The sequence below is a fragment of the Alexandromys fortis genome, unplaced genomic scaffold (assembly GCF_014885135.2).
Source record: "Alexandromys fortis isolate MF-2015 unplaced genomic scaffold, M_Fortis_MF-2015_v1.1 scaffold_36, whole genome shotgun sequence".
In the NCBI taxonomy this organism is placed as follows: Eukaryota; Metazoa; Chordata; class Mammalia; order Rodentia; family Cricetidae; genus Alexandromys; species Alexandromys fortis.
Genome location: NW_026067915.1, coordinates 2,049,517 through 2,075,725, shown reverse-complemented (window position 1 = coordinate 2,075,725; position 26,209 = coordinate 2,049,517). Strand labels below are relative to the sequence as shown.

General features: G+C 40.6%; 1 protein-coding gene and 1 long non-coding RNA gene across 4 annotated transcripts in view; one reads left to right on the top strand and one right to left on the bottom strand.

Moving 5' to 3' along the window:
- Positions 1-25,843, top strand: part of Ppp2r3a (protein phosphatase 2 regulatory subunit B''alpha) — a 140,710-nt gene extending 114,867 nt beyond the window's left edge. For all 3 annotated transcript variants that reach the window (XM_050139379.1, XM_050139378.1, XM_050139377.1), the window contains 7 exons: positions 1,312-1,468; positions 4,137-4,185; positions 5,046-5,135; positions 10,231-10,406; positions 11,098-11,216; positions 12,397-12,503; positions 23,179-25,843. In XM_050139379.1, the coding sequence (XP_049995336.1) occupies positions 1,312-1,468; positions 4,137-4,185; positions 5,046-5,135; positions 10,231-10,406; positions 11,098-11,216; positions 12,397-12,503; positions 23,179-23,305 (825 nt within the window). In that variant the 3' untranslated portion in view covers positions 23,306-25,843. The remainder of the gene's footprint in view (positions 1-1,311; positions 1,469-4,136; positions 4,186-5,045; positions 5,136-10,230; positions 10,407-11,097; positions 11,217-12,396; positions 12,504-23,178) is intronic.
- On the bottom strand, positions 5,420-23,168 carry LOC126499900 (uncharacterized). The gene is made up of 5 exons (XR_007591204.1): positions 16,156-23,168; positions 13,448-13,674; positions 11,737-11,913; positions 10,224-10,442; positions 5,420-5,841 (listed from the first exon to the last, which is right to left on the bottom strand). It is a non-coding gene; the product is annotated as an uncharacterized lncRNA (long non-coding RNA).
- Positions 25,844-26,209: the final 366 nt, after the last annotated feature.

The window sequence follows — 26,209 nt, the reverse complement described above, 5'->3', positions numbered from 1 at the left end:
TAGTGTTACCCCAAGATATCTTATGTTATTTGTGGCTATTGTAAAGGGTGATATTTCTCTGATTTCTTTCTCAGCCCATTTATCATTTGTATATAGGAAGGCTACTAATTTTTTTTTTTAGTTAATCTTGTATCCTGCTACATTGTTGAAGGCATTTATTACAATTGTAGTAGTTCCCTGGTAGAATTTGTAGGGTCACTTATGTATGCTATCTTCTCAGCAGCAAATAATGAAAGATTATTCAAAGAACTCAAGAAATTAGACATCAAAAGACCAAATAATCCAATTTAAAAATGGGGTACATCTAAACAGAAAACTCTCAATAGAAGAAAATCAAATGGCTGAAAGACACTTTAGGAAATGTTCAACATACTTACTCATCAGAGAAATGCAAATCAAAACTCTGAGATACCATCTTTACACCTGTCAGAATGGCCAAGATCAAAAATTCTGATGATAGCTTATGCTGGAGAAGATGTGGAACAAAAGGAACACTCCTCCATTGCTGGTGGGAGTGCAATCTTGTACAGCTGCTTCGGAAATCAGTATAACAGTTGCCCAGAAAATTAGGATTCAGTCTACCTCAAGACCAGCAATACCACTCTTGGGCATATAACCAAAGGATGCTCACTCACACCACAAGGACATTTGCTCAACTATGTTCATAGCAGCATTAGTCGTAATAGTCAGAACCTGAAAACAACCTAGATGCCCCACAACCGAAGAATGGAAAATGTGATACATTTACACAATGGAGTACTACACAGTGATCAAAAACAATGGCATCTTGAAATTTGCATGCAAATGGATGGAAGTAGGAAAAACCATCCTGAGTGAGGTAACCCAGACCCAGAAAGACAAATATAATATGTACTCACTCATAAGTGGATAATAGACATTAAGCAAAGGTCAGCCAGCCTGCAGGCCACAACCCCAGAGAACCTAGGTAACAAAGAGGACCCTAAGAGACATATATTGATCCACCTAGAAAGGGGAAGAAAGACAAGATCTCATGAGTAAATTTGGAGCATGGAGGGTAGAAGGCGAGGGAGGAGGGTGAAGGGGAATGGGGGAAAATATATAGCACATTCCTGTCCAAACAATTCAAATGAAAATGATTTTTTAAAAAGGAAAGAAGGAAGGAAGGAGGGAGGGAGGAAGAAGGAAAGAAAGAAAGAAAACACATACAAAATGATCCTGGTTTGGTACCAAAAGCAAAATTCTAATTAATGAACAGATGTTTTCTAGACTCTAAAATAGCCACAGGTAGTTGTGCATCATTTAAAATTTGTTTTATTCATACCATTTCAGACCCTGGCCCTTTTGGAGGAAGAAGAAGATATAAACCAAATCACAGATTACTTCTCTTATGAACATTTCTATGTCATTTATTGTAAATTCTGGGAACTAGATGGTGATCATGACCTGTACATCAGCCAGGCTGATCTATCTCGATACAATGACCAGGGTGAGTGACTGATTCTAAAGATGCTAAAACTAACCCTTTTGTCAAAGTTGTATAAATTGTCTCCCCTCATTATGAGAAATTCCCTTTCTTAAATTCTCTTAGTAAGTCTCTGTATAGGACCCATAGTTTTTAAATGAGAATGGACAAAGATAAAATTTTTTATTTGTTCACTCTGTAGACCAGGCTGGCCTTGAACTAACAGAGAGCAGCCTACCTGTGCCCCTCCGGTGCTGGGGTTAAAGGTGTGCACCACCAACCCTAGCCAAAAGTCAGTTTTCAACTTTAAGAGGCCAGAGTTTTAAGACTACAGTTTTAAAGGTGGGAAGTCTTTGTACTAATTTGTATCATTATGATGACGAGTCTCAGGTCAGCCTTAGCTATGCACCTTCCTGTTAACCATGTTTGTGAGCCAGCCTGCAGAGGTCACACAACCCATGGACTCTGAAGCCCTCTCCTGGACTTAATGCCATTGTTTCCAGATACTGTATAAACTCACTGGATTGATGTTAATGATATGGTGAAGGGGACATTAAAACACCACATTTTTGTCCACTCACCAAATTCTGCTCTAGAACATGGTCTTTAGTTTTAGAATAATAAACTTTCCAAAGCTAAAACAATCTTTTTTAAAAGGCGGTAGGGAGCAGGAGTGTTGGCTCAGCAATTAAGAGCACTTTACTACTCTTGCAGAGAGCCTTGAGCTCCATCCCCACCACCTACATCGCAGCTCACAAATGTCTGTAACTCCAGTGCCAGGGGATTTGGTCTCCATGGGCACCAGGCACTCATGTGATGCATGTACATACATATACATACATGCAGACAAAACACTCATACATAGAAAGTAAAAATAAATTGGCTTTAAAGATGTTAGTGTTAGAATTTAATATTTTTGCAGTTTCTATATAGCCTTCTTATTTGTCTCTAGTATAAAATATTTATTCATTAGTCAAAGTTCAACTGTAGAGGCTTCTGTATATTGCCAGGCATGGCTTATCCTGACACACATATTTCTAATTTTCCTAGCCAAATTGACTCATCTTTATGTTGACTATACCTTACTCTAAAAAGAATAGACGCTGGGAGGTGCTAACCCTCTATTGAAATCCCTGGTAGTCCTTAAATTTTAGAGTGCATTCCATTGCCTGGGGTACTTGTTAAAAGAACAGGTCTAGAGATCTCTGGCCTTACCTTGCCTCTTCTCTCCTCTCCCCTTCCTTCTTCTCCACTCCTCTTCCCCCCCCCCTTTTGGCTATTTTGAATATAGAAAGGGATAGTGCTAATACATTTTCTAAGGTCTGTCATCAAAGATAAAACATACTGTCTGAAGATACAATTGTTACAGAGAAGGTAGCTCAGTGGAAGGTTGCTTGACTAGCATGTGCAAAGCCCTGGGTTCAGTGCCCCGGTAGAACCAATAACAACAGCAAAAGGCCATTAACTGTCTCTGTAAATAAAGCCTATTGACGGTATTTCTTTTAAATATTGTATCTGAGCCTCTGTAGAGTGGGAATGTAAGAAAAGCATGTTTAAAGCTGCTCTGGAGTACTCGCCATCATCTTACATTGGTTCAGGAGCTGCACAATCCGTTTCCCTTGAACTGAATGCTAGGATAAAATTTGTCTTGTTTTAGAAAATTAGTTTTGCTTTATTGGATACCAAGATCAATACAAATTCTGTGTATTTTTGTCTTAGCTGTCAGGATGTTCAGAATTACTCGGGAGGCAGAGGCAGCACTCAGGAGGCAGAGGCAGGCGGATCTCTGTGAGTTCGAGACCAGCCTGGTCTACAAGAGCTAGTTCCAGGACAGGCTCCAAAACCACAGAGAAACCCTTCCTCGAAAAAAAAAAAAAAAAAAAAAAAAAGGATATTCAGAATTAACTTAGAACGCAGCTAGATAAATAACTAAATAGATGTCAGGTACATTCACTTGCCTGATCTTTTTTTTTTAATTAGTGACTGATAATTCAAACCTACCTTATTTTTCTAAAAAGTATAAATTATGCATAAGTAAGAATTTATTCCTGCACAAATGGGGGTGGGGCCTTCAAGGTTCCACCCTTGACAGAGGAGATTTTGATTGTTGATCAGTACTGAGGGAGGAAGACTTACTCTCCTTTGGGTATTTTGCCCATACACACACGTGCATATGAGAAGATACGGACTCATGGGTTTAATGACCTAAAAATGAAGGCCATGGAATAGGGAGAGAGACAGACTAAGAGACACTGGCATTATAGAGAGGTAACTTATGGTGAATGGATAGGCTCGAAATACACTGTATAATTATATGAAATTTTCAATGAATAAATTTTTTTTTATAGAATTTAGGGGTTGGGATGTCACTGAGTTGACAGAGTGCTTGGCTAGCATATACAGGCCTGGGTTTGATTTCCAATACCATGTAAACTGTGTACAGTGGTGCACACCTATACTCCCAGCTCTCAGTGGTAGAAGCAGGAAGATCAAAAGTTCAAGGTCATCCTCAGTTATGTAGCAAAATAGTGTTCACCCTGGGATATATAAAATCCTGTCCCAAAAAAGAAAAGAAGTTAACTGTTGATATTCTCACTGTGGAAGATTGTTAAATGGCTCAGGGTTAGCTTTAGCAAATAAAAACAAATTTGTCAGGAATATTTCTAGCTAACTAATTTTTATTTACATTTAGCTTCATCAAGTAGAATTATTGAAAGAATATTTTCGGGAGCAGTAACAAGGTATGAAACATTTTTAAATTTGAATTTTATTTAGTGGGCTAACAATAAGTAATAGAAAGTGAAGTAAAACAATTTGAGTTTCAAAATGAAATACACCATTGCAGCAGTCTCTCATTTTAGCAAAGCTTTCTGCATAATTTAGCGGGGCTATTAATCTAATTATATCTAAAAAGCATAAAATCATTGCCTAATTAAAAAATATTAATTCCTTAATATTATATCTGATTCCATTGATTATCAAATTAGAAACCTGGGCTAGACCTACTGGCATGGGCCTATAATCCCCAGGTACTTAGTAGGCTGAGGCAGGAAGTTCACAAACTGAAGCCTTGGAGCACACAGTCAGTTCAAAGTCTGCCTAGGCAATTTAATAAGACCTTTCAATAACAGTAAGCTGGACATGGTGGCAGATGCCTTTAATCTCAACACTTTGGAGACATAAGCAAATGGATCTCTGTCGGTTCACAACCATTCTGGCCTGTATTGAGTTCCAGCCACTAAAGGCTACATACTGAGACCCTGTCTCATAAAAATTATTTAATTAGTTAATTAAATAACAAATTAAAAGTAAAAAGAAGGATAAGGATGTAACTCGGAGGTAGAGTACTTGCTTGCCTTGTATTAGGCTTTAAGTTCAAACTCTAACACCACAAAAGCAGTATAATTTTTTTCCATTTAGGCAAATACCTTCTAGTTGCACCTTGTAGGCCTTAGAAATAAGACAGGCCTCAAAGGGGTTGCACTTTCCGAACTGTCCAGCTTTATGAGTTTTTGTTTAATTTACTACATTTCTAAACAGTGGTGTTATTTTATTTCTTAATTGCTCAGGAAATTTCATAACCATGTTTTTTTTTTTTCAGAGGAAAGACAGTACAAAAAGAGGGAAGAATGAGCTATGCAGATTTTGTTTGGTTTTTGATTTCTGAGGAAGACAAACGGAACCCTACCAGGTAAGTTGTTGTGTAAACACATGCACAAAGCTTAGAAAGAGCATGGTGTCTACCTAGTAAATTGACCAGGCCTAGCCGTAGCTCAGCATATAAAAATGCCGAGAATCTCACATTCAGCCCCAGCACCCTTGTGGTGGTTCAGAATCATTCTTATTTTTTTTTAAATATAATTTTTTATTGAAAGAAAAAAAAATTTTCCGCCTCCTCCCCGCCTCCCATTTCCCTCCCCGTCTCCCTTTTCCCCCCTCCTTCCTCTCCTCTCCCCCTCCCCCCCCCCCCCTCCCCCTCCCTCTCCAGTCTGAGGGGCAGTCAGGGTTCCCTGCCCTGTGGAAAGTCCAAAGTCCTCCCCGCTCCATCCTGGTCTAGGAAGGTGGACATCCAAACTGGCTAGGCTCCCACAAAGCCAGAACATGAAGTAGGATCAAAACCCAGTGGCATTGTCCTTGGCTTCTCAGCAGCCCTCATTGTCCGCCATATTCAGAGAGTCCGGTTTTATCCCATGCTTTTTCAGTCACAGTCCAGCTGGCCTTGGTGAGCTCACAATAGATCAGTCCCACTGTCTCCGTGGGTGGGTGCACCCCTCGTGGTCCTGACTTCTTTGCTCATATTTTCCCTCCTTCTGCTCCTCCTTGGGACATTGGGAGCTCAGTCCAGTGCTCCAGTGTGGGTCTCTGTCTCTATCTCCATCCATCTCCAGATGAAGGTTCTATGGTGATATGCAAGATATTCATCAGTATGGCTATAGGATAGGGTCATTTCAGGTTCTCTGTCCTCAGCTGCCCCAGGAACTAACTGGGGACAGTTAAAGCCTTTCTTTTTTGTTTAAACAGAAAAAGGGGAAATGATGGAGGTGGGTCTAGTATCTTATCTGTTGATTTCATTGGTTAATAATAAAGAAACTGCCTCAGCCCTCATAGGACAGAAAATTAGGTAGGCGGAGTAGACAGAGGAGAATTCTGGGAGAAAGAAGCTTAGTGAAGGAGTCGCCATGATTCTCCCGCTCCAGACAGACGCAGGTTAAGATCCTCCCTGGTAAGCCAGCTCGTGGGCTACACAGAATATTAGAAATGGGTTAGAACAATATGTAAGAGCTAGCCAATAAGAAACTGGAACTAGCCGGGCCAGGCAGTGTTTGAAAGAATACAGTTTCCGTGTAATTATTTCTGGGCATAAGTAGCCATGCGGGCGGCTGGGTGCCGGGGACGCAGCCCCTGCCGCTCCTATTTCAACAGATCCCAAAGAAAAACATATAGCTATCCTCCTGATTATGGGAAGTAGACAAGATTGCCGGGCAAAAAATGGGATCTTGGGGGTGGGGTGGGAGGGAGGTAAAGGGAGATGGGGAGAGAAAAGTGAGAAGGGGAGGTTGGAGGGAACTTGGGAAACGGGATGTTTGGGATAAAGAAAGGTTGGATAGGGGAGCAGGGAAGCACACATCTTAATTAAGGGAGCCATCTTAGGGTTGGCAAGAGATTTGGTGCTCCCAGGTGCCCAGAATCATTCTTAATTACAGTTCCAGAGGGCACCAAACACACACTGCTGCACACACATGTGTGCAGGCAAAACGCTCATACACATAAAGTAAAAATAAAATCTTTTTAAGATAACAGGGGCTAGAGAGATGACTTTGTGGTTTAAGAGCACCTCTTTCTCTTCTAGAGGCCTGAGTTCAATCCAACACTTAAGTCAGGTGGTTCACAACTGCCTATAACTCCAGAGGAGACCCACTTCTGCTTCTACCTCTGCCATTATCTACACACACATGCATGTAAATAATAACTATTTTAAATTCATACATAGATAGAACAAATACTACTAGATGGAGTTAAATGACATCATAAATAATTATTCTTAAACATTTCAAAACATTTTATCCATGCATTATAGAATATACATTCTTCTCAACAGCTTATAGTATTTTGTCTAAAATAGATTATATATTACTACATAAAGCAAGTCTGCATAAATATTGGAAAATTCAATTAACTTTTTGTATTCTATCTGACCACATAAAATATAGCTAGTAATTAATACCAAGAGAAACTTTATAAAAAAAAAAAAACTCTTGAATTTGTGGAGATTAAACAATACTGGATGATGAGTGCGTCACTAAAGAAACAAAGAAGACAAAAACCTCCTAGAATTGGATAAAAATGAAAATACAACATACAGAAACCTATTGAATGTAAAAGGTCATCCCTAAGGGACGTTTATGGTTCCACGGGCCTTAAAAAAAAAAATTAGATCTTAAGACCTTGGAAAGGCAAAAGCAGTAGATGGAAATAAACCATCAAGAGCAGGGCAAAATTAATGACAGATGAAAAATACAAAAGATGGATGAAAGAATTGTCTCTTTGAAAATAAAATTAATATTGATTGAGAAAACCAAAGCAAAATTAGAAATTAAAAGAAACACATTACAATAGATACCACTGAAGTTTAGAAAATTATAATGGCATAACTTAAAAAACTTAACAATTTTTTACTCCATTAAATAGAAAAGTCTAAAATTTAAGTGTATAGATTATATATGTGTATATATATATGTAAACTACCTATGTAAAGCCAAGATACTATAATGTAAAAACATCTATGATAAACAATCAGATCAATTAAAAATGATAATAAAACCCTCAACAAAAAGTAGTCCAGTCCTGGGGCAGGAGAGATGGCTCAGAGGTTAAGAACACATACTGCAGAGGACCAGAGTTCAGCTCCCAGCACCATGTCAGGTGGTTCACACCACCTGTTCCTCCAGCTCCAGGGAACAATGCTTCTCATCTCCGTGGACTCCTGCACTTGCATGCACATACGCCTACACAGACACACATAAAACTGAGCACTTAGTTTTTGAAAATACACACCTAAAAATAATTATCTAAAAATCAAGTAGCTCAGGTATAGATGGATTTGCTGCTGCAGAATTCTACCAGACCTTTAAAGAACTAATACTCATCCTCAAATTATTCCATAAAGTGGAAAAAGAAAATACACTTCCTAGCTCTTTTTGTGAAATCACCATGCCCAGCTAAGACTATAAATTGTGCCTTTACAAATCTGAAGAATGCCGGGCAGTGGTGGTTCACACCTTTAATCCCAGCATTTGGGTGGCAAAGGCAGGTGGTTCTCATGAGTTGAAGGCCAGCCTGGTCTACAAAGCAAGTCCTAGAACAACTAGAGCTGTTACACAGAAAAACCCTGTTTAAAAAAAAAAAACTGCAAGAAGGCAGGGTGTGGTGAGCACACCTTTAGTCCCAGCTCTTGGGAGGTAGGCTGATCTCTCTGATTTCCAGGTCTGTCTGATCTGCATGATTCCATATTAACCAGGACTATACAATGTGAGACACCCTCAAAATAAGGTAAAAACAAAGGTAAAAAAAAATCTGAAGGAAAAGCACTAATAATCTTTAATTCTAGAATTAGCCAAAATACCAAAGTAGAGGTTAGAAAAAGGAACCTTTTCCATATCCAAGATCTGAGTCAGGAGAGCCATGTCCTTGCTGTCCAGTTATTCAAGCAACAGCAGAATCATGTGAGCCTAGGAGTTAAAGGCCACCTTTTAATAAGTAATTTTAAAGGAAAAAATAAGTGCAAGATCAAAAAACATTATGGGCTGGAGAGATGGTTCACTTGGTAAATTGCTTGCCATGCCATAATGAACTAACCTTTAGGGGTGAGACTAAGGTTAGGATTAGAGTTAGAGGGTTAGGGGTAAGGTTAGATCTTCATTTGATCTTCAGAATTCATGTTCTGTTTGTTTGTTTTAAAATAAAAGGCAGGCATGGCACACATTTGTGGTCCCAGTGCTGAGGAGATGGAGACAGGTAAACAGACCCCTGGGCTCACTAGACAGCTATCATAGCCCATTTGGCTAGTGAGAGGCCCTGTTGAGAAGCAGGTGAGGAAGATCCCAGTGCTGACCCTAGCCTCCACATACACACACACAGATACACAGAAGAACTTGCCTGCATGACTCCTTTGTAGGATATTTCTAGATAAGGTGCCATGTCAAAGGATGGGGAAATGTGAGGTCCAAGAGACACAGCAGTGAAAGGAACTTCAAGATGAAATTGTGAACCAGGCATAGAGACCAAACAGACTATAGGAGAATCAGTCAGAAGAAACTACTTAAAGAAAATTCAGTTGTTAGAATAACTGATGTGACTGAATGTGGATCTAAACACCGGGTAGAGATTTGATACCATAACAAGTTAGAAGGAATGTACTGTTTTGAACTCTGAATAATAAACAGCTCACTGCATTAAGTGAATGGAAGTGATACAGGCCAAAATCTCATTTCTTGTATAAAATCAATACACAGTTCTGATACAGAAAAATGGAGAGGAATGTGGGCTAGTGCTCTGAAAATACAAGATAAAAAGCAAAATGATTGGCCTTTGGAAATGACCAACTCTGGAATTTAAAAATAGAAGGAAGAGGCTGGAGAGGTAGCTCAGCTGTTAAAGGCTAGGCTCACAACCAAAAATATAAAAATAGAAGGAAGAAGAGACCTTCCTTTTTTTTTCCTTATATTTCTGATTGTGAGCTCTACCCTTCAGTAGCTGAGCCATCTCTACACCCCTCCATTGTTTCTTCTAACAAACCTTTATAACTAGGTATTGTAGACAGAGACTGCGCATTCATTTCCCAGCCATGTGGACACGAATAATCACACAGAAACTATATTAATAACAACTGTTTGGCCAATAGTTTATGCATATTTCTAGCTAACTCTTACATCTTAAATTAGCCCATTTCTATTAATCTATAAATCACCACAAGGCTGTGGCTTGGTTCTGGCTGGTGGCTTGGCATCTTTCTCCTTCGACAGCTACATGGCATCTCCCTGACTCCACCTACTTTCTATATCTCTATTTAGATTTGCCACCTGGCTTTACTCTACTAAGCCATTGGCCGAAACAGCTTCTTTGATAATCAATGGTAATAAAACATATTCATAGCATACAGAGGGGAATCCCACATCAAGGTATATTTGTAACAAACATGTAAATTTACTTTTAAAACATGCAGTAGTACTTGAATAAATAAAGAACCTTTATCAGGTCCATGTTAATTTTCTTCTTTTACCTTCTAGCATTGAGTATTGGTTCCGCTGCATGGATGTGGATGGAGACGGTATACTTTCCATGTATGAGCTGGAGTACTTCTACGAAGAGCAGTGTGAACGAATGGAAGCCATGGGCATTGAGCCTTTGCCATTCCATGATCTGTTGTGCCAGATGCTTGACTTGGTGAAGCCAGCTAGTGATGGTAAGATTGAACGAACAACACTTTGCCCTGTTCATCCTTTAACAAAATGGAACACAGAGTTCTGTATTATCCTGATGTATTTAGCTTTCCAGAGTTGCCCTTACAGGCTTCCCAAGTAAAGAATTTAAACTTTCTCTCTCCTTGACTTTAAGTATCAAATCCAGTATTTAAGAATTAGAACTTTCTAATACAGGCAGTGGTGGCGCAAGCCTTTAATCTCAGTACTCAGGAGGCAGAGGCAGGCTGATCACTGAATTCGAGGACAACCTGATCTACAGAGTTGAGGTTCAGGACAGCCAAGGCTAGATAGTGAAACCCTCAAAAAAAAAATGGAGGAGGGGGTTGGGAGGAGAAGGAAGTAAGGAAAGAAAAGAAAAGAAAAGAAAAGAAAAAAGAAAAGAAAAATAGTATTTTCCATACAGAGGGAAAGCGCTGTGACTGGAGTATGGATGTGAGGAGACTGGGGAGAAGAGGCATCATGTCACAGTGTTGACGGTTGCACAGCACCATGAGTGTGCTGAAAAGTCACTGGTGTGTACAAGTTAAAAATGACTCGCCTTGATTTTTTTAATGTGTTTTATAATAAATGAACATACCCATGTACTTTTCAACATCAGTGAGGTTTGTATGGTTTTTTTGTTTGTCAAAACAGCTGTCAGTAAAATTTACAAGGCATATTGTTTTTCCAAAGGCAAAATAACTCTACGAGACCTGAAGAGGTGCAGAATGGCTCACATCTTCTATGACACTTTCTTTAACCTGGAGAAATACTTGGACCATGAACAAAGAGATCCTTTTGCAGTCCAGAAGGTAATGGTATACACTGAAATTGAACTTTCAGAGCTTGAATACCAAAGGCTGTATGCTGTGTATTAAATGCTCTGTGCATGTAGGGATCTCTGTATTTAAAACGATAACATCTAAAATGTTTCCTCAAAGAGATAATAAATTCTGTGAAACAGAAGAAGGGGGAGGGGAAAGGGGATGGAGAGAGAGAAAGAATATAAACAAAAGAATGAGAATTAATATAAAGATCTAAGAGCTGGGAGACAGATGGGCATCTGTGAGTTCAAGCCCAGCATGATCTACCTAGCAAGTTTCAGGATGGCCAGAGCTACACAGAGAGACCTTGTCTCAAAGTAAATTCACAAATAAATACTACGAGCACATCTCACCCACAACCAATAGGCACGTCAGGTAATTTCTAGCTCTAAGTCCTTGCTATCTGTTAGATTATATTGCTGCATGGAATAGAGTTCACATTAGAAAGATGTCCCAAATAGTAGTTTTGAAAAATTACATCAGTAACACATGAACAAGCTATACTGACCTTGATTTAATTGTGCTGTGCACTTTGACGATTGTGTGGTAAATAGCTTTACCCTTCTAAATGACACCAGAACTAATGATTCCTGTGTGAAGCTATCCATTTTAAATCTTGTTCTGCATGAGAATAGAGACAAGTTCCTTTGCCATGAGCAAACATCTGTTAGACCATCAGTAAACCCTGAGAGGAAGGAGACAATAAACTCCATAAAGGTTCTCTGACCTCCACACATGCACCATGACACACACACACAATAACGACAGATGGAATTTTTTTTTAGGAATCATGAAGTTGAGGAGATGGCTTAGAGTTAACCTGCTGCTCTTGCAGAGGACCCCGTGGCAACTCACAACTGTCTTAACTTCAGCTTCAGAGGATCCAGTACCCCTTTCTGACCTTTACAGACACTGCATACACATGGTGCACATATGTACATGCAGGCAAAACAGTTATTTTTTTTAAGAGAGAGAATCATGACCAAAATAATGTAAGCTTCTTAGTACACATAATTTTGTAATTTCAGGTGCAGATCACTGTGGGAGTGTTAACTTAGCCCCTCTTTTAATATTTTGGAACACTTTCAGATGGGTTTTTCAGCAATACACATTTATGATGCTCTATGTCCAATTTTTGTCTTTATTCTAATTTCCTCCTTTTAATCAGGATGTTGAAAATGATGGCCCTGAGCCCTCCGACTGGGACAGATTTGCAGCTGAGGAGTATGAGGCTCTTGTCACAGAAGAGTCCGCCCAGGTGCAGCTCCAGGAAGGGTGAGTGCATCTCCTGACGGTTAAGGACTTTAACTGCCCATGCAGAATACTAAAACTGTAGTTTTTCCACTTTTGACTGACATGAAAGAAATATGTCTGGTTAGCTAGCTATCTTAACACGGATGAGCACGCTCCTGCAGTTTCTCTTGCATTCCTCACTGATTGCCTGATACCCTGGTGTCCCTTTTCCTTCAATAAGTCACACCTTTCATGGAATCCAAGATCACTGAGCACAACTCTGTTAACAGTCAGTTTGGTTAAAAGGGGGCTATAGAACTGAATCTCCCCTAAATAATAAATGAACCATGTGTTAAATGAACCTTTATCAGAAATAGTCAAAGGAAAATTCTGCACATGGATCATGCTAAGAGAGAAAGCTGTCCAAAAATTTGGAACATTTTATCACTTGTAACATTTTCTGGTTTTTCCATTATTTTCTATGACTTCAGAAATTCTAATTTTTCCTTGTCTTTGTTTGGAATACAGACATGCTATACTATATCTAATGAACTCAGGTCTGCATAGTTGGAGGGAAAATGCCATCTTCTCAGTTTTTACAGTTTTCTAATATTCTACTATATAGTTGGACCATTACTTTACAGTCTTCTGTTGATGTTTTATTTTTAACATTCCACTGTTACAGATTATAGTGTTTGACAAATCATCCAATATATATGTTGTTAAATATATAAGATGAATTCCTAGAACATACCAAGCAGATAAACATATCCAAACTAGGTTGTAGAGAGTCTACAAAGACATAAAAGGGTTTTATAAGAACCAAGCAATGATGGGTGCAGAGCCTCATGCTGAGTAGCAGTGGGGCAGCATTTCCGTGTCGTGGCCTAAAGGGACAAGGACATGAAACACCAGAGCCAAAAAAAGTAGCTGTGTGAAAAGGGAACCTGAGAAGATTTAGAATTTTGCAATCCTAGGCAACTCACCTGAAAGCAAGCTACTAGAAGCACACATCCAGCTTCTTCATACCCTCAGCAGCCTGGTGATGACACGTTTTGACCTCCAGAAGACCAGGGAGTGCCCTGATGTGGCCCATCAGGTTAGCTTCCTGGAGCACAGAGAGGAAGGAAGGGTACGCAGGAAATGTCCAGTCCAGGAGGTGATGTGAACTAGTCCTCCAGAGTTGCACCGTTTCCTATCGTTCCATGATTCCCTTTGGGGGGACAGGGAGGCAGAGGTTGACTTTGAACTTATTGATCCTCCTTGAACCTCTCAATACTGGAGACCCTGTACCTAGCCCATGGTGTCTTCAGTATCTTTTTTGAAGGTGTAGAGTATACCATCACCAACACCCATTTTTAAATATGTATATTATTTTTCTTTCTTTAGTCATAAAACTAAGGTTTCATATTTGAAGTTCTTTTGTAATAAAAATGTCCCGAGTGGGGTAGGGTCAGAAGCCAAATATATCCAGGGAATACTACTGACAGACCAGCTTCAGGAAGGAGAAGTCTGTTCCGGCTCCATCCATCACGGGGGCAGAAACTAGAGGCAGCTGTTACTGACTCCCTGGTCGGGAAGCAGAGATAAATGCTGCTGCTCAACTCCTTTCTTCCTTGTATTCAGCCCGTGTAGTGGTGACACCACATTTAGGACCGCTCTCCCCACCTCAATTAGCCTAATGTTAAAAACTCCCCTCACAGGCATGCCTAGAGATGTGTCACTTCAAATTGTCAGTCAAACTTAACATCATAAATATCATTCAAGTACTACTATGAAAACAACTTTAGGAACTAAAGAGAAGGCCCAGTGGTTAAGAACACTTGCTGTTCTTTCAGAGAACCCCAATTCAGTTCCCAGCACCCATATAGCAGCTTACAATTGTGTGTAGTTCCAGGGGATCCAGTGTGCTTTTCTGTCCTCCAAGGGTGCACACAGTAGTGCACTTATATGTAAGCAAGACATATAAATCTTTCTTTAAAAGAAAACTTCAGGGCTGGAGAGATGGCTCAGCGGTTACGAGCACTGCCTACTGTGAGTTCAATTCCCAGCAACCATACGGTGGCTCACAACCATCTGTAGTAAGATCTGGTGTCCTCTTCTGGCCTGCAGAACACTGTATACATAATGAGTAACTAAATCTTTAAAAAAAAAAAAAAAAAAAAAACTTCACACAGAATTCCACTATTAAGAATGTGAGGTTCTGACAGCGCATTTCTGGAATTTCACAGATGAAAAGTGCTGCCCCTCAGAGAGCATTTCTAAAAGAAATGCAGGTGGTGCTCATCATGAAAGTCAGGGGACCTTCACATAGGAGCCAGTGAGATGCTCTGAGCTACTGTAGGCTGAAGGTGCAGCTCAGTGCTAGAGCAAGCACTTAACAGCCCTAAACTTAGTCCCCAGAAACCTTCCCACCCCACACAAAGGCAATGAAATATTTCAGTTACTTTCTGTTGCTGTGATAGAACACCATGACCAAAACCAACTTATAGAGGAGAAAGGAGTTTATTTTTTATTACGGTTCCAAAGGTCCATCATGGCAGGGAAGCATGAGGTCCAAGAGTTCAACATATGAGCTTATGAGAGACAGTTTTTATTTGGTTATACACATAAAATAGTCTGTTAACGCCCAGAAAATAAAAGGAGGAAACTACAATAGTTGTAACTCAGATGATCTCTCTCAAAAACAAAATCACTGTAGAGCTCGGTGATTGAGAGTGCATACTGCTCCTGCAGAAAACGAATTCAGTTCAGAGCACACGTCAGGCAGTGTGGCTTGCCTGAAACTGGCTGTGTAGGCCAGGCTGACCTTGAACTCAGAGATCTACCTGCTTCTGCTCTTCCAGTGCTGGTATAAAAGGTGTGCTCCACCAAGTACTGCTTACATATTTTTTAAAAGATTTATTTATATGTGTGCGTCCGTGTGTTTGTGTTTGTTTGAGTACCCAGAGAAACCAGAAAGTAGTGGTGTTAGATTCCTTAGAGTTGAAGTTAACAGGCATATGTGAGCCACCCAGTGCGGGTGCTGGGATCCAAACTCTAGCCCTAAATAAAGCAGTAAGTATTCTTAACCTCTGAGCCATCTCTCTAGCCCCTTTTTAATACTCCTCCAATTCTATTTTTTGTAATCTCCTTTAAAGGAAAGGAAAAAATAGGTAGCAGGTCTGAATACACAGTATGTTTGAATAAGCACAAGAGAAACTTATTATCAGTTAAAGATAAAGTATAATTGGATCAAGCAAAAAAGAATTTCAAGTTGTGGTAGCACTAAGAAAAGTGCCAGTGTGCATGGAACAGAGAGGAGGCGGGGGATGCAGGCTAAGGGTCAAGGGAGGAGATGCAGTCACCAGCTGCTGTGAAATTCAACCAGTACATATGAGACGCTCTCATCACGAACCCCTCTTCTCATGTGGTGGGAGATAAGGCTTATAGAGAACACATGTGGGTGCTGAAGTCTCTGGGGAGAAGAAGACAGCAGCCACAGCCTGTACAGGGGTGCCAGAATGTCAGTGAGGATGGGGAAGGCCTGTTCTACACCTTACCAGCTACAGCCCAGGGCTTCATCTCATGAAGTACAGATGTCAGAATGAATAAACGTCACACAGAAATTGTCAGATTCTTATCAGAAAAAGGAAGAATGTTTGAGGCTTAGGAACCACTGAGAGCTGGCCAAGTCACCAGCTGGGTGGGTTACCTGACTCCTCCAGCTCAGTTTCAGAAGATCCTGGTAACTACCTTCCCGAGTCACTGTGAAGCTCAGAGATGGTACGGGCAAACAGTTGGCATCCGGCTACAGGGAATGGTAGCTATGACTATTCTGGGTAGAATTGGAGTCTGTAACATTACACACAAGAAAATTTGGAGTTAGGCAAGACTAAATTCAAATCTTTGTTCCACCACTTACTAGTGTGATCCTGGGTCTCCAAGCCTCAGTATCCCCTCCACAACAAAACCTCTGCCACACCAAGCTATTTTAAGATTTAAAGAACAATATGTATATAACTAAAGTCTTTTGGCCTGTTGTTTGTAATAAAAGCGGTGGCTGTTCTACAGCTTCTGTGACCGTGGCCACACTTACTCAACCTCTACCAGAAGAGAGTTTGTCAGCCGTCATCAGCAGTCCCAGAGCACAGGCGGCAGCACTGACATTAAATGTGTGCGATGGCGTCTGTGATGTTTCCAGCAGAACCTGGCACGTGATGAAAACAGACGGACCTACTTGCTCATCTTAGCACTAGATTGTGGGCTTCTCAAAAGCAGAGAACCTTGTTTCAATCTTGCATGTAACCCCAGCCCAGAACACAGCCTTCCAAAAGGCACTCCAAATTCTTCCCCATTTCAGTCATAGGTTGCCTTTGTATCTTAGTCTACCTCCAGCTTCAGTCAGCAGCCAGTAGGGATCCCGGGCCTAAGGCTGCATACACTGCAGATAAGCATGGCCTGAGGACAGATGCTCAGAACTGAAGAGCATGGACATCCAACCAATAGTGACCACAAAGACCACGGTCCGCCTGCACAAATGTAGATGAGGAAAGCAGGCTACGCAACTATTTATAGTTAGCATTCTTGCATTCTCTACAACAAAATAAATTAGGATCCCAGCACCCACACAATAAGACAAATGTTCCCAAAAATACCTGTAACCCCAGCTCCGAACTGGGTTGCTGGCTTTTAGCCAAGGTGAGAAAACTGAGCCCCAGTTTCTGAGAGACTGTCTCACAGAAAGAAGTAGAAAGTAATGGAAGAGGACACTAGCAGCCTTTTCTGGTTTTCACATACACAGGCATAGGCGCTCATAAACACGCACATACACCCAGAGAGCTACACATCCAAATTAAATATTGGGGAAGGGCAGCAAGATGAATCAGCAGGTAAAGGTGCTTGTTAAGATCTATAGACCTGAGTTTGATCCCCAAACATACATAAAGGTGAAGAGAACCAACTTCACTAAGCTGTCCTCTGGCCTCCACACGTGACTTCACACACACATACCCATCATGCACACACAATAAATAATTTTAAAAACACCTTTGGGCCAGGGGGTGGTGGCACACGCCTTTAAACAAGCACTCGGAAGGCCAGCCTGGTCTACAGAGTGAGTTCCAGGACAGGCTCCAAAGCTACATAAAGAAACCCTGTCTCCAAAAAAAAAAAAAAAAAAAAAAAGAGGAAAACCAAAAACACTTCTGGTCAAGCAATCCAGAAAGAACTATTTATGTTTCAGTCTACTTAAGTAGCAGTGTTACCAGCATTTAGAAACAGGGCTTTACTGCTTCCAAGTATTCCTTAACACAGTAACTTGTCCATTTAGGTAGTTTATAAGAACTGCTCTATCCAGACATAGTTGCACACACTTGTAATCCTAAAACTTGGGCATTTGAAGCAGTCAGCCTGGACTATATAAGGAGACCTTATCTTTTTTTTTAATATTTATTTATTTATTATGTATACAATATTCTTTCTGCGTGTATGCCTGAAGGCCAGAAGAGGGCACCAGACCTCATTACAGATGGTTGTGAGCCACCATGTGGGTGCTGGGAATTGAACTCAGGACCTTTGGAAGAGCAGGCAATGCTCTTAACCACTGAGCCATCTCTCCAGCCCAAGACCTTATCTTTAAAAACAAAACAGTGTATTTTGTTTTAGATTTAAAGGGCTGGAAGGGTGGCTCAGCACTTGCTGCTCCTGCAGAGAACCCAGATTTGGTTGCCAGCATCTACTTGGACAGCTCACAACCATCTATAACTCCAGTTCCAGGAATCTTCTGGCCTCTGTGGGCACTGGGCACACATAACATGCAGGCAAAGCACACATAAAATAATCTTTATTAAGTTTTCTGTTGTAAGTTTTTTGTTATTTTGTTTTTTCGGTTGTTGTTGGGGTTTTTTTATGGGTTCTTTTTGTTATTGTTTGAGGGAGGAGGGTTGTTTTGTTTCTCAAGACAGGTTGTCTCTGTGTATCCCTGGCTGTCCTGGAACTTGCTATGTAGACCAAGCTGGCCCAACTGCCTATGCTTTCCAAGTGCTGGGATTAAAAGTGTGTGCCACCACCTCCCAGCTTTATTTAAAGTTCATAATTAAGACAGATCAACTTTCTGAGGCAGAAAGGTAGGTTAGAAGACATTAGGAACTTTCATTGCATTTGTGTGTATGTAGGTGGGCATGTGCATGTCATGATACACATGTGGAGGTCAGAGGCCAGCCTATGAGTTAGTTGCCTCCTACTCTGTGTCATAGGAATGGAACTCAGGTTGGCAGCAAGCACCTCTATCTGCTGAGTCATCTCACAGGCCTACATCAGGAAACTTGCTCAAGTTGGAACAAAAGATTTTCAAAAGAAACTAGATAAAGCTCCATGAACTAAATGTCCAATTTTCAAAATGTTTCATTTAACTGAATTTCAATAAAGGCTCAAGGTATGTTTTTAATTTAAAATACATGATCAAACCCATTAACATTCAGTATGGAGAGAGGAGCTCTGCTTGACTGATGATTGGGTTGTTTTTTTTGTTTTTGTTTTTGTTTTTTTTGCTTTTTTGTTTTGTTTTGTTTTTTGAGACAGGGTTTCTCTGTAGCTTTGGGGCCTGTTCCGGAACTAGCTCTTGTAGATCAGGCTGGCCTCAAACTAGCAGAAATCTGCCTGCTTCTGCCTCCTGGGTGCTGGGATTAAAGGCGTGTGCCACTACCACCCAGCTTGATTGGTGGCTTTTAAGTTAGAGGCATTAAGGGCATGCATGCCTTCTGGTTGACCATGCTCTACCAGGTGGCTCCACACCCATGAGTATAAGGGTAACACAGATTGATTTAAAAAAAAAAAAAAGCTGGAGCGATGGCTCAGCCTTTATAGGCTAACATAGACAGAGAGTGTGTGTGAACAACATGGAATGAATGGCATGGAATTAGGAGGTGGGATGGATATGAAAGTTGTGGGAGAATTGGGGCTAAGTATGATCAAAATACACTGTATGCATATATGAAACTCTCAAAGAATGAAAATATATCAAAAAATAAGCTAAACATGATGGCACACCTCTTTAATCCCATCACTCTAGAGGAATATGCAGGTGAAGCTCTTGTGAGTCCAAGGCCAGCCCGGTCTACATGACTTTCAGGCTAGCCAGAGCTACATGGCAGGAACCTGTCTCAACGAAGGGGAGGTAGGGCAGTTGGTAGAGTGCTTGTTTTCACACACAAAGCTCCCCAAGTTCTAGCCACAGGATTATTGTGTAAACTGGGTGTGGTAGCGCCTGCCTGCCATTCCAGTCCTTAGAAGACAGAGGATAAAAGTAGAATCCTGCCCTAAAAAGCTCTTTATTTTATACTTGTTTCTAGTGAATACTGGACTCTTGAGTACTCCAGTCAGCTTTTATCCTGACTCCACTGCTCATTCAAAAATGGCTTCACGAGGGGAGAGGCAGGGAGGGGAGCAGAGAAAAATGTAGAGCTCAATAAAAATCAATAATAAAAAAAAGAACTAGGGGGCTGGAGAGATGGCTCAGTGGTTAAGAGCATTGCCTGCTCTTCCAAAGGTCCTGAGTTCAATTCCCAGCAACCACATAACAACCCAGCTCACAACCATCTGTAATGAAGTCTGGTGCCCTCTTCTGGCCTGCAGGCATATACACAGACAGAATATTGTATACATAATAAGTAGTAAAAAAAATGGCTTAATGATAACACCTCATAAAGTAAATGGTTTGGTTTTGGTTCTGTCCAAGACAGGGTTACTCTGTGAAACAGCCCTGGCTGTCCTGGCTTGACCACCTGCCTCTGCCTCCTGAGTACTGGGATTAAAGATGAACACTACCACACCTGGCTAAGTAATTGGTTTTTGTTTTTTTTTTGTTTTTTTTTTTTTTTTAATCAAGACAGGGTCTCACTATATAGCCCTGGCTGGCCTGGACATCACTGTATAGATCAGGCTGGCCTCCAAATCCACCTGCCTCTGCTCTTTTTAAGTTTTGGATCAGACACTGACTCTGTCTGATCACAGACAGGTGCCTGTGGAGTCCAAAGTCCAAAGGTATCAGATCTTCTGTAGGTGGAGTTACAGGTGGCCAGGAGCCACCAAAATGGTGCTGGGAACCAAAGTCAGGTCCTCTGCAAGAGTGGTAAACACCTATAATCAATGCGTTGCTTCTGAAGCCTGGAGAATCTTTTCAGTGACATCTCAGATAAACAAAATGAACACAATCTGCAAAAAGGAAGGGTTCATTGGAAACTGAAAGACACAGTGGCATTACACCCCAGGCTGTAACTCATCCCAAACATGATGTCTGGACACAGCAGCAGCAAAGGGAGACTAGGGAAGTCAGTCACTAGAAAACATTATTCAAACAAGAAAGCAGGGGCCTTGAACCAGTCACTAGCAGGAAAACAGCTATGTCCATAGGTATAGTGTGCTGAGCAACTGGCTGAATTCAAAAAGGGGAGGAAGGAAAAGGACATAATTGAGATATTGGGATTCTGGCTTCGTGTGGCACGTGGCTCACTGTTAACAGGGAGAAACAGATCAGCAGGAGTAAGTTCAGGCTTAAGTATGTGGTCACCCTCTAGTGGGCAGCCACATCTATGGAGGCTTAGCAGCACAAGTGAAGTGGTGGGTAAACACGGGAAAGACCACGGGTGCCCAGAAGCTCAAACAGTTTAGTTCACAGCCTGCTTCACAGTGCTGCTGAGGAGGTAAAGAGGTAGTTCAGGCTTCAGCTGCATGTTTTAAGTTGGGTGATTCTATGAGATGGCTTCTTAGTTCTATCCTTGGACTGTACTAACTAGATGGATCCTCCCAGCGGTGAGTCAAAGGTATCTCCAGGTGTTATCTAATGAGGTTTCCACAGCACTAACAAAAAGAATTGTTATTGAACCATCCCTTTTGGTTTAGTTTGTTTCATAACCTTACCTGGCTGGCCTGGAACTGAGTGTGCCCCATACCTGGCTTACATGGTGTTGGGGGAAGAGGCTGGCTTTTTTCACAAATATTCTTGCCCCCAATAGGGTTTTGTGTCACAATCATACTCTAAGCTCTAGTACTTCTCTATGAAAACAAGAGCTACATTTGGTAGTTTCTGATGTATCAGATTCTGAGCACCCCTAAGCTCATGAGTCAAGAAAAGATGAGGTTTGGTAACATGTCCAAAGTCACACAGTAATCAGATGCAGATTAGAATCTAAATTTAGAATCTTGGTTCCATAACCCATGTTTTAATCCTTTACCCACCAAGTGACCTCCATCAGGCCACCATAGCTCAAGGAGGCTGCTTCCATTCATTCCATGACATTGTATCCTAGCATTTGGTTCAAGCTCAGCAATGTGAGTTCAACTAATTTACTGAATTGGTGTCATTTCTGACGTTAACTCTGAAAACACATCTTTTCTCAGACCTATGCTGAAGTATTTTAGACACTAGCAGCTTGCACACAGAAAGTTAGGAACCAAGGAAAGAAAAATGTCTTTCTATCACTTATCATTGCTAAAATTAACTTTGATACCACTCCATGCCCCATAAAGCAGTACTACTCTCATATTGCTTCCTTACCTAGTACATTCCACTGCCGTGGATGCCAAGGATGGAGAATAGTAGAACAGGAACAAATTGTAGTAACCAAGCTTGAGCATCACAAGCTAGAATCACAGGGAAGTTTCCCAAACATTAGGTAGGCTTTTTTTTTTAAACCTCTATCCTCTACTCAAAATGTTTTGGATGGGGGGAAGGGACGTACTAGAGGTGGTTCAGTGGTTATGTGTTCTTGTTGCCCTTGCAGGGAACCCAAGTTTAGTGCCTGGCACCCACATGACAGCTCACAACCATTTGTAATCCAGTTCCAGGGGATCCAATACCCTCTTCTCCATGGGCACACATACATTACATACATGCAGGTCACACTTATACACATAAATATATGTAAAAAAAACAATTTAGAGGGCTGGATATATGGCTCGCGGATAAAACAATTCTTTAGTATGTGCAAGGTCCAAATAACACGGCTATACCAATGAAGTTAAGTACTGTTAACATAAAACGTAATGCAGTCATTGGGCGGTGGTGGGTGGTGGTGGTGGTGGTGCACAGCTTTCATCCCAGTACTTGGGAGGTGGAGGCAGATGGATGAGTTTGAGGCCAGCCTGGTCTACAAAGTGAGTTCCAGGATAGCCACGACTGGTAAACAAAGAAACCGTCTCAAAATAAGGGGGGGGGGCATAATTCAGTCGATAATCACATTTTTCTAGGCTCAAATTAGTATCAAGATACTTAAGTACCTCGGGGCAACCATCATTCACAGGAGATAGATATTGAATCTGGGAGTCATGGCATTTCAAAGCTTAAAGGGAACAATGAGAATAAGAGGAAAATCCACAAGCAGACTTGAAGTCTGTAGCAGATACACTTGCACATCTAAATGTATCAACAGGGCCCAAGGAGGGAGGCTGCAATACAGCAGTCAATGATAAAGTTCCCCTCTGTAGAAATACCAGTGAGAACACTCTTAAAACTCCTAATTCTGCTTTTGACAAATCCTAACATGGACTTGAGCTTTAGGGAGCAGGTAGAGGTTTCTCTAGACTGGGACATCCTCAGAACAGCTCACTGTGGGTAATCTGTGAAAGGTGATTTTTAATCAGCCTGATCTTCCAAATCTTTGTATTGCTATATTGACGTGTATCCAGATGTTTATAGTTCAAGAAAAAAAAATCAACTACATTTGCTTTGTCCTTTCAGTTCCTTTGAAGATTATGAAGCAGATGAACCCATGTCTCCCTCTGAATTTGGAAACAAGGGTAATAAAATGGTAACGTCAAGCCTTTCAGAGAAATGTGGAAAGCTTCAATCAGTGGATGAAGAGTAGTTGCCAACATCTACACAGGAGGATGGTGTGTAGAGATGTTCTAGTTTGCACACTGCTTTGTAAAGGCTTTGATTGCTCCAAGTGCACTAGGAACTAAAATGCTCTAAGTAATTCAGCACAGGAGACCCCTCCAGTTTGTCGCAAACCTTGTGCAGAGCTCTTCCTTGGAAGTCCATACTGTCATCACTTTCCAAAGTCTGCAGTCCGCACTCTACACCCCTCAGTGTATGGAGGCTCTCTTGGAAACAAGTCCAAGTTCTCTGCACAAAAAGAAGCAGCCTCGGTGATGGCCAGCTTCCCTGGGGTCCTTCAGGCTCCTACCGAACCTAGAAAACTTCACTTGCAGAAAACTTGAGTCAAAAGTTCTGGAAGTTGGAAAAGGGCCTCTAAAATTGACTTTGTCCTAATAACAAAAGCACTGCCAAACATCTCAGAGACTACTTATGTGTACTGGAGTTCAGGGACCTTTAACTTACCTGGTTTAATGTAATTTCACCATGACCTGCCAAACTGCTAGTCACTTTACAGTCTCAGGTATTTTAACCACTAGGCCCTTCCAGCTCTGCTGGCAAGCTCAGCAGCCTCTGCATCTGAGGGTCTTGTACAATATCTCAAGAAAACTCCTTAAAGCTTAAGATAACATCTGTAACCAACTATTGGGTGGTTATTAATCTACAGATTGGTTGATGATCCATCTTCATTTCTAGCAGGCCTACTTGAAGACTTAGGAATGTGACATACATGGAAACTTCTCACTGTACGTAGTTCTTTCCCTTGACCACTAAAGTAAGCCACAAGTGTGGAAAAGAAACTACTACACCAATATTCCATCCTCCTCATTGTCACCAAACTTGGAAGAAAACAATGATTCTCACCTTTTTTACTAAAGTGGTAAATCAAATATGCCACGGTGCAGCCAAATCCTACAGTGCTTATTGTTATCCTACATGCTGGGGGGGGGGACTAAAAATAAGATGGACAGCTCTAAAATCACTGCAACTTTTTATTATCCATGTCTGTCAAAGTCATCAATTTTCCCTACCCCTTTTTTTTTGTTTTGAAAGTCGTTTAAAGGATCAGAATAACCTCCCTTTTCTCTATGCTGGTATAAAAGCCAAGCACTGAAATAATCAAACCTTGGATGATGGTAGGCTAAACGTGGAGGAAAAAATTAAAAAATGTACATCAACTAAACTAGAAGTTAGCAAGCCCAGCAATCCTGCCTGTCACAAGATCCTCCATATCTCCAGTTATTTTTACCTTCATGACCACAACTAATCTCCCAAATGACCACTATAGAAACATAACTATTGCAACTAATAGCTCACCCAGATAATTAAGCCTAACAGTAACTAAATTTGGGGGGAAAAATTTTTTTTAAAGTGTGGTGGCACATGCCTAAAACTTCATATTTTGGTAGTTAAGGCAGGAGAGAGAATGCATTATATACAATAGCCTAAACACACTGATAAATTTTGTTTACTGTAATGCTAACACTCAGAGGAGACTGAGGCAAGGAGGATTGACAGCTCAAAGTTTGAGGCCATCCTAGGCTACAGTGAAACCCTGTCTTAAAAAGTTATGTGATTTTATCACCAGTCCCATCCAATCTTTAGCAGGAAAGGAAAACAACTATTTTTAATTTCAGATAAAAATGATAATGCTTGTGTTTTTTTAAGGCAATGTAAAGGATTTTATTAGCTATATGTTCTAAACTATTTGAGACTCACCAAAAAGCACAATATAAAATTCAATTTTATAATATCCCTTAACAGCTGTGAGCATAGGGCTGAGCTAGCTCTCACTAGCTGCACTGAAATCGTATGTAACTTGTACTTATCTGTGGTGCTGGGAATCAAAACCTAGAACTATCCACATGCTAACGAGACACTCTGCCTTCAGCCTTTTTATCTTATTTTGCTACCTTCCTCTCCCTTACTACAACTCTTCTTTCTACTTCCACCAGAGCCCATCAACACCACACAATTCAAGACGCATTATTTAATAAGGGTTACTTACAGGAATTATACTTTCAGGAATTACCTTATTACCAAACTGGAAGTATCAAGTTGTGAGAATACCCGAGACCTTGGAAGAGATGAATTATCTAAATCACTGGTTCTCAACCTTCCTATTGCTGCGACTGTCCCTTATGTTGTGGTGACCCCCAACCATAAAGTTATTTTTGTTGCTTCTTCACAACTGTAATTTTTCTATTATGAATCATAATATAAATATCTGATATGTAGGATCCCTGATATGTGACCCCCCCAAAGGGTTGTGACCCACAGATTAATAAAAGGAGGGTGGTTTCATAGCATAATTACCAAGATAATAAAACTAATAAAATTCTGTATAGTTCCCTGTATCTTATGTTACTATATTGTTCAAAATGTTAAAGAAAAATATACCAAAATTCTAATTCAGCTATTATTTGCTCAGCTTTGAAAGTGTTTGATTAGAGATGGTGCATGACTTGTTTTCCCCTTTTCACCAAACAAAATAAACCTGTCAAATGTATGAACTGTGTTCACTACACATTTTTGGTTTTAGATACATTTTTATGCCTGTAAGCGAAGTTGAATTTTTGCAAGACTAACTCTCTGAAGCTTTGGGAATACTATTAAAAAAAGTCTTGAATACTATCTCACTGAGAAGCATTCTCCTCTGAGATAAAAGGGTTCTCCAGGACCAAACAGAACTTAAGCCTCATCCATATATTAAAAGCTGTATCACAGCAAGTTATTGGGTATCTAAAACAAAATCAAGATTAGGTTCAGATCCTACAGTCTTGCTTTATATCCTAAAAGCATTGTTACCTATGAGGAAATTCTACTCATTTATTTAACATTTTTACTTTTCAGTAGGGTTATTGTGGACAGACCCTTTACATCCTAGCGCTTC